Source organism: Otolemur garnettii, unplaced genomic scaffold (assembly GCF_000181295.1).
Source record: "Otolemur garnettii isolate 467f Iridium unplaced genomic scaffold, OtoGar3 scaffold00019, whole genome shotgun sequence".
NCBI classification, from domain to species: domain Eukaryota; kingdom Metazoa; phylum Chordata; class Mammalia; order Primates; family Galagidae; genus Otolemur; species Otolemur garnettii.
The window spans coordinates 19,781,562-19,790,482 of record NW_003852414.1 but is presented as its reverse complement, the minus strand read 5'-3'; the positions used below and the strand labels follow the sequence as shown (position 1 = coordinate 19,790,482).

At 42.2% G+C, this 8,921-nt stretch overlaps 1 protein-coding gene across 1 annotated transcript in view; it reads left to right on the top strand.

Annotated features, from left to right (window-relative positions):
* DHTKD1 (dehydrogenase E1 and transketolase domain containing 1) overlaps positions 1 to 8,921 on the top strand; it is a 42,328-nt gene that overhangs the window by 5,707 nt on the left and 27,700 nt on the right. The window contains exons 2-3 of the mRNA XM_003786814.3: positions 5,686 to 5,841; positions 8,109 to 8,320. Coding sequence (XP_003786862.1) covers positions 5,686 to 5,841; positions 8,109 to 8,320 — 368 coding nt within the window. The remainder of the gene's footprint in view (positions 1 to 5,685; positions 5,842 to 8,108; positions 8,321 to 8,921) is intronic.

Sequence of the window (8,921 nt, the reverse complement as noted above, 5' to 3'; positions counted from 1 at the left end):
GCTATAACACCCGGCTATTTTTTGGTTGCAGCCATTATTGTTGTTTGGCAGATCCAGGCTGGATTTGAACCTGCCACTTTAGGTGTATGTGGCTGGCACCTTAGCCACTTGAGCCACAGGCGCCGAGCCTACAGTTATGATTTTAATTAAAATTAATTTAAAAGAAATAGAGAAGAATGGAAGTTGGGAATTACAACAATCTCTTCTATAGCAGTATTGTAAAAATCTAGGGTGAATAATCCACCTGCAACTTTTACCTCACACTCATCAAATCTCTAACACCGTATTTCTCAAAGCCTTGCTTTCTTTATTTTTCATTATCTAGGCTCCTAGACCCTAATTCTGGTCTGCTACAAAAAGATTTTCATTCTAGGGTTCCTAATCTGGGCCCATTAATTACTATGAAAGGGTTTCCAAGGGTCTCAGTACTTTGCACAACTCTGTATGCAAACTCTACTTTGCACAATCTATACTTTGTATAGATGTTTGTGTATGTGTGTTCCTAGGCAGATGCCCTTAGCTGACATTATATTCTCAAAAATATCTGTGACTTCAGGAAGGTAAATCTGCTAGCCTGACTGGTATTATAATGGATGGCCTATTTCCCTTACAGCTTAGTCAAATCTTTCTGAACTATTGGTTCCATTTAGTTTTTTTTTTTTCTTTTTTTGAGACAGAGTTTCACTATGTTGCCCTCAGTAGAGTGCTGTGGCATCACAGCTCACAGCAACCTCCAACTCTTGGGCTTAAGTGATTCTCTTGCCTCAGCCTCCCAGGTAGCTGGGACTACAGGCGCCCACCACAACACCTGGCTGTTTTTTGGTTGCAGTTGTCATTGTTTAGCAGGTCCAGACTAAGCTTGAACCTGCTACCTTCAGTGTATGTGACTGGCTCCCTACTCATTGAGCTACAGGCACCCAGTCAGTTTTTTGTTTTGTTTTGTTTTGTTTTGTTTTTTAAACTCAGATCTCCAGGGCGGTGCCTGTGGCTCAGTGAGCAGGGCACCGGCCCCATATACCGAGGGTGATGAGTTCAAACCTGGCCCCAGCCAAACTGCAACAACAAAAAAATGATGCCACAGCACTCTACTGAGGGTGATAAAGTGAAACTCTGTCTCTAAAATAAATAAATAAATAAACTCAGACCTCCAAAGGCTCTACTTTGCATCTCAGAATAAAATGAAAAAATTTTCAAGTGATATTCAGTGCTTTCATATTTATTGACCCATTCTGGCTTCTTTCTTTCTTCTCTGACATCGGTTTTCCACTTTTCCAACCTTTTTCCAAAGCTCTTCTCCCTCGTTGTGGGCCTTTCTGCTTCTTACCCATCCCCCATGGCCTGGCACCATTCCCCAGACCATCCTAACCTGAGCTTCCTTACCACCCAGTACTGGGACCCCTTACACTCTTTCCAGTGGTTCTCAACCTTGCTAATGCCGCGACCCTTTAATACAGTTCCTCATGTTGTGGTGACTCCCAACTATAAAATAATTTTCTTTGCTACTTCATAACTGTAATTTTGCTACTGTTATGAATCATAATGTAAATATCTGATATGCAGGATGCATTTTCCAATGGTCTTAGGGATTGTGACCCACAGATTGAGAACTGCTGCAAGACCTTTTTCTATTTGTGTATAGTTTTGTTTAGAGATCTTATTCTGAGTTAGATTGGGATCATGCTTGGTAGAGACATTGTTTTATATTCCCCTCTCTTATAGAACTGAATATTTGTTAGATAATTTATTCCTACTAAGAAATGTAAATAATGTTCTATATGTGCAATTTATTGGTGACATTTAGTTCGTTTGAATTTTCCATGTATAATTGTAACATCAAGTATCAAGAAAGGAAGCCCTTCATATACTGGGTAATACACTATTACCATGTTTTAGAAAAAGTAACAACTTTTTTTGTTTTGGCTGATGATGACAGTTGAGATTCTTTGGGTCTTAAGTCTTTTTTTTTTTGAGACAGGAGACTCAAGCCGTCCCCCTGGGCAGAGTGCTGTGGCATCACAGCTTACAACAACCTCCAACTCCTGAGCTCCAGCGAGTCTCATGCCTCAGCCTCCTTAGTAGCTGGGACCACAGGCACCTGCCACAATGCCCGGCTATATTTTTTGGTTGTACCCGTCATTGTTGTTTGGCGGGCCTGGGCTGGATTCGAACCCGCTACCTTGGGTGTATGTGGCTGGCACCTTAGCCACTTGAGCCACAGGTGCCGAGCCTTAAGTCTTATATAAGTGTTGCTTGTGGTCATTTCTGCTAACTAGAACTGAGGAGGCCAAGGACATGTTGGAAGGCCCTCAGTGTTTTTCACGATGTCTCCCAGGTGGCCCACGGTACCATCTTGGCTGAGAGGAATAACTGAGTTAGTATGATGGATGATGTCCATAACTTTTAGGTATTGGCAAAGTGAATCAAAGGACTAACCCTGCTAGAACTGGCCACATGGCATCTCCCACATCGAAGATGACCAGTGAGATAGGAGGAGGTACAGAGCCTCCCCACTCCCCTACCCTTCACAGGACTTCTGTTTTTAAATGTTTACCTTGGCTAAAATCAACAACCACATTATTCACTAATGCTTCCCTTGTATTAAGGCTTTCAAGAGATATTGAATTTGCTTCCAGTAACCTTTCAGATGTCAGAGTACCACTAGTTAAAATTTGACCCGTGATGAGTGTTTTTTTGTAGCAAGCTATTAGTAACAACTTGTACTTTAACCTCTGTAAACTTTGATTTCCAAGGAAACTTGAATTTATTTATCAGACATCCCAGTTTAAAATGGAGATGGGTTAGAAGTAGCGATTCAAGGGTATAAATTTTATCATAGAGGTTTTGGGACCTCCATTATAAAAAATGACAGAATTTAGAGACCATCAGGAGATGGGGCCCCAGGACCCCAGACAGCATTAGTGGTTACTAACTTTCTCACCAAGCTTCAGTGGTGGAAGCAGCTTGTAGGGTTCTTGCATATTGGGAATAACAGAAACTTTTAAAGGAGTCATAGGAAAGTCTGAATGCATTAGAGATTTTTGAAAACATAGATAATTCTGGAGCACAAATACAAACTGAAGAAGGCTAAAGACATTAGCTCTTGCACTTACAAAAAAAAAAGGATCTTAATGATGTCTAGTTCTCTCATCTCTTTTGCTATATACTTGGGACTTTTCAATATTTGTTGGGTGTAACAAATGAAATGCTATACTGAAGTCAAACACAGGAGTTTAAATGCCAGCTTCTTTAGTACCTGGCTGTGTCACATTTTGCCAGTCACTTATCTCTTTTGGGTCTCAGTTAATCCTTATGCAGATAAGGACACCTATTTCAGAGTTTTTGCGGGATTAAGTATGATGTGCATGAAAAGAAACAACATAGTTGGCCAGAGCACGGTGGCTCACACTTAGAATTCTAGCACTCTGGGAGGCCAAGATGGGTGCATCACATGAGTTCAGGAGTTCAATCAAGACCAGCCTGAGCAAGAGCAAGATCCCATCTCTACTGAAAAATAGAAAAACCAGCAGGGCATGGGGGCGGGCACCTGTGGTCCCAGCTACTTGGGAGGTTTATGCAAGGGGATCACGTGAGCCTGAGAGTTTGAGGTTGCTGTGAGCTATGATACCACTGCACTCTACCCAGGGCAACAAAGTGAGACTCTGTCTCAAAAAAAAAATTAATTCCAACATAGTGTGCAGCAAAAGTTAGTATTCAATAAATAGTCACTATCATTTTTTTCTCAATCTGTGTCCCTTTCTTACTTGTATATATATACCTTGGTAGTGATTTAAGAAAGGATTTAAAAAAGCTAAAAGAACCAGAACAAGCTTTTTATTTAGAGTTCAGAGTCTTTTTACAAGAAAAAATATTTGGCAAAATAAATTTACTCTTCAAAGCCTGTTGTGTTTCAGGTGGGATATTATATAAAATGAATCCAGTTGCATGCCCTAAGTCTGAGTTTATCATACAAAATATTGTATTCTGGTATAAAGTTGTTTGGCTTTTAATGTGGTTATATATGAAATTCCTAAGGTAAGGTAAAGTTAGAGGTCACTATCTCATTTTAACAGGGTTCTAAGGAACTCAAATTATGAGATTCCCTTTCTTGGAAGTCTAATGTTTTTATAGATGCTCGGTGCTCCCACTTGCTTTAAGCTTATGCTGCTTCGAATGAAAATAGAACTGTGGATTTGATCTAGATTATTTTGGGGAGAGGCTGTTTATGATCGGATGATGAAAAATAACTACATTGACTTTTAATGTAAGTACTAAGTTTAGTTTAAGTTACTTGGCAGTGTACTTCATGCTGGCTAATATGAGCATTTTTCTTCCAGAAAACAAAACACCATTCTGTGCCCCCCCCCAATATTTGCTTATAGCAGAGGTAAAGTAATTGATATAGATATCCCTACTATAATTAAAACAAATTCTTTTTGTGTTAGCTAAGGTTCTTGTAGTTATAAGTAACAGAAAACAACTACTCTAGGTTTTTTTTTTTTTTTTGAAAGAGCCTCAAGCTGTCCCCCTGGGTAGAGTGCTGTGGCATCACAGCTCACAGCAATCTCCAACTCCTGGGCTCAAGTGAGTCTCCTGCTTCTGCCTCCCAAGTAGCTGAGACCACAGGTGCCCACCACAATGCCCCGGCTATTTTTTTTGGTTGCAGCCATCATTGTGGCCTGGCAGGCCTGGGCTGGATTTGAACCCGCCACCTCAGGTGTATGTGGCTGGTGCCTTAGCCACTTGAGCCACAGCTGCCAAGCCTTCATTTCTTAATAGTTTTGAAATGTACCATTGCATCATGCACGTTAGGTGAGGTCCCCCTAAATACCCTCCCTCTGCCCCTATCCCCGCTTCCCTTCCCATCTACTTTCTAGACTATAGCCTATGTCTGTTTTTATGTAAAATATAAGATACAGACACATCTCAAGAAACTAGGAGAAAAAAAAGACTCCATTTATCCATAATCTGAACTTTTAAGTTGTCTTCAGGTTGGAGTGTTTCCTTCTGATATTTATATGAGTAATTATTTTTTGTAAATGTACACTCATAGTTCTATTTCCTGTTTTTTTCCACTACCAACTTTAGGTATTGAGATAAATTTAAGGCAATAAATGTGTTTTCTTTTCTTTTTTTTTTTTTTTTAATTTTTTTGGCCAGGGCTGGGTTTGAACCTGCCAACTCCAGCATATGGGGCCGGTGCCCTACCCTTTTGAGCTATAGGCACTGCCCCCACTAAATGTGTTTTCTAGATGTGGATAGTCTTTATCCTCAAAACTGCCTATGGATGTGGTGGGTAGGAGCCATTTAAACTGCTTAAAGCTACAACTGCTTCTTTAAAAAACTGATTTCTGTGGCTCAGCACCTGTCGTTCAGTGGCTAGGGTGCCAACCACATACCCCGGGGCTGGTGGGTTCAAACCCAGCCAGGGTCTGCCAAACAACAATGGCAACTACAACAAAAAAATAGCGAGGTGTTGTGGTGGGCGCCTGTAGTTCCCGCTACTTAGGAGGCTGAGGCAAGAGAATCACATAAGCCCAAGAGTTTGAGGTTGCTGTGAGCTGTCATACTACAGCACTCTACTGGGGGTGATATAGTGAGACTCTGTCTCAAAAAAAAAAAGTTGATTTTTGTGGTTTGTGGGCATTTCCTAAACTGTTTGTATTGTTTTATTTCCCTCTGATTTAGTGGATCATGGCCTTGCCAGATTGGTGACAGTATACTGTGAGCATGGTCATAAAGCTGCCAAAATCAACCCTCTGTTTGCTGGACAAGCCCTGCTGGAGAGTGTACCTGAAATCCAAGCCTTGGTGCAGACGCTGCAGGGCCCTTTCAACACCACAGGTACGGCTCATCTTCCCCAGGGATGAACAGGGAGCTGCCCAAAGGAGGTGGAGTTCCTTTCTTATTCTTTGTTTTTTAATTTTAACTTATTTATTTATATTTTTTTGAGACAGAGTCTCACTATATTGCCCTTGGTACAGTGCCGTGGCATCACAGCTCACAGCAACCTCAAACTCTTGGGCTTAAGCAATTCTCTTGCCTCAGCCTCCCAAGTAGATGGGACTACAGGCACCCCCCACAATGCCTGGGTGTTTTTTGGTTTCTTTTTGAGACAGAGTCTCACTGTGTTGTAGAGTGCAGTGGCATCACAGCTCACAGCAACCTCCAACTCTTAGGCTTAAGTGATTCTCTTGCCTCAGCCTTCCAAGTAGCTGGGGCTACAGGTACCTGCCACAATGTCCAGCTATTTTTTGGTTGTAGTTGTCATTGTTGTTTGGCAGGCCCAGGCTGGGTTCCAACCTGCAACGCTCGGTATATGGGGCTGGTGCCCTACTCACTGAGCCTCAGGCACTGCCCTCTTTCATTTATATATATATTTTTTTTTGAGACAGGAGTCTCAAGCTGTCCCCCTGGGTAGAGTGCCGTGGCATCTCAGCTCATAGCAACCTCCAACTCCTGGGCTCAAGCGAGTCTTCTGCCTCTGCCTCCCAAGTAGCTGGGACCACAGGCGCCCGCCACAACGCCTGGTTATTTTTTGGTTGTAGCCGTCATTGTTGTTTGGTGGGCCCGGGCTGGATTCAAACCCGCCACCTTGGGTGTATGTGGCTGGCGCCTTAGCCACTTGAGCCACAGGCGCTGAGCCTTCATTTATATTTTTAAACTACATTCTGTAATCAAGACATACTCTCTCACCGGTGGATCAAAAGAAAAAAAGAAGACATACTCTGTCAATTATATATACTTTCCATACAACTGAGAATGTTAATCAAGGCCTTAGATCTTGAGTAAAGAAATATTTTGTCCACTGTAGCTCATTGAGTATGGCTCCTGCCATATACACCAAGGCTGGGGGTGTGAGCCTGCCCCAGGCCTGCTAAACAACAGTGATAACTGCAACCAAAAAATAGCTGGGCATTGTGGCAGACGCCTGTAGTCCCAGCTACTTGGGAGACTGAGGCAAAAGAATCGCTTAAGCCCAAGAGTCAGAGGTTGCTGTGAGCTATGAGCCTCAGCACTCTACCTCAGAGCTATGAGACTCTGTCTCACAAAAAAAAAAAAAAAAAATGGCTTGGTGCCTATGGCTCAAGTAGCTAAAGCGCCAGCCACATACACTTGAGTTGGCAGGTTTGAATCCAGCCCAGGCCTGCCAAATAACAATAATGGCTGCAACCAAAAAATAGCCGGGCGTTGTGATAGGCGCCTATAGTCCCGGCCACTTGGGAGGCAGAGGCAGGAGAATCCCTTGAGCCCAGGAATTGGAGGCTGCTGTGAGCTGTGATGTGACAGCACTCTATCCAGGGTGATAGCTTGAGGCTCTGTCTCAAGAAAAGAAAAAAAAATTAAATAAAAAAAATAAAATTTGCCCATTGAAATTATTAATATTAATCCATGATTAGGCTCGGCACAGTGGCTCCTGCCTATAAGCCTAGCACTCTGGGAGGCCAAGGTGGGTGGATGGCTTAAGCTCAAGAGTTTGAGACCAGCAAGAGTAAAACTCTGTCTCTACTCAAAATAGGAAACCTACCTAGGCATTATGGTGGGCACTCTTGGCTACTTCGGAGGCTGAGGCAGGAGGATCGTTTGGGCCCAAGAGTTTGAGGTTGCTGTGAGCTATGATGACGCCATGTGGCACTCTACCCAGGGCGACAGAGTGAAACTCTGTCTCCAAAAAAATAATGATAAATAAATAAATAATCCATGTTTAAACTCACATTGAGACCAACTGTTAATAATGGACCTTATTGATAAGACTTGAAGATTTGGGGAAATATTTCAAATAAAATGTTATGATTTATAGCTATAAAGCAGATGAAAGGTAAGTTTTAATTTTCATTTTGAAAGTACTGTAGAACGAAACAGCATAAAGCAACAGGGCTCTGTCTGTGTGAAGAAAGTTTTATTTTTTCTTCTCCTGGTTTTACTACTTCCTGGCCTTTGACCATATTTTTAGTTGTACCTTTAGAAACATCTAGATAAGTGTCAATAATGACCCATGTTATTGAGCACAAAGTGCTCTAAATTGAGGTAATTATTTTGGCATATTCCAGAATCAGTTTGCTGCAGGGTTGATTGTTCTTCAGAATGATCCCTTTGATTCTACCTTTTAGGATTATTGAACATGGGGAAGGAAGAGGCCTCTCTGGAGGAAGTACTGGCCTATCTCAATGAAATCTACTGCGGGCAGATCTCTATTGAAACCGCCCAACTTGAGAGCCAGGAGGAGAAAGACTGGTTTGCCAAGAGGTTTGAAGAACTGAAAAAGGAGACATTTACTACAGAGGAACGGAAATATTTGTCCAAGCTAATGCTAGAATCTCAGGTACAAAAGCTGCCTCTATCATCAGTGGCATACATCAGCTCATTTCCTACGAAGATGTATAAGTATTGAAGAGATGGAATTTAGCCATAACTCTGAATTTATTCCCCCCTCTCCATTGCCTCAGCACAACAGACAATAGCACACCCAGCACTTTATTCCAAATATAAGAAAAAAAAAAGATTGCCAAGCAGTCAAGCCATTGGTTCTCCTCAGAGTCAAAATACTTATGTATTTGTCTGCTCACTCTTTCTCTTAAGATCTTACTTCTTAGGCTGGATATGATGGCTCAGACCTGTAGTCTGGCACCCTGGGAGGCCACAGTGGGAGGATCCCTTGAGTTCAGGAGTTCAAGATCAGTCTGAGCAAGAGCCAGACCCCATCTCTACTAAAAATAGAAAAACTAACTTGGCATCCTGGTGGGTACCTATAGGCCCAGCTACTCAGGAGGCTGAGGCAGGAAGAGCCCTTGATCCCAGGAGTTCAAGGTTGCTGTGAGCTAGGCTGATACAATGACACTCTAACCTGGGCAACAGAGTTAGACTGTATAAAAAAAAAAAAAATCTTATTTCTTAAGAATTTACCGGCTCGGCGCCTATGGCTC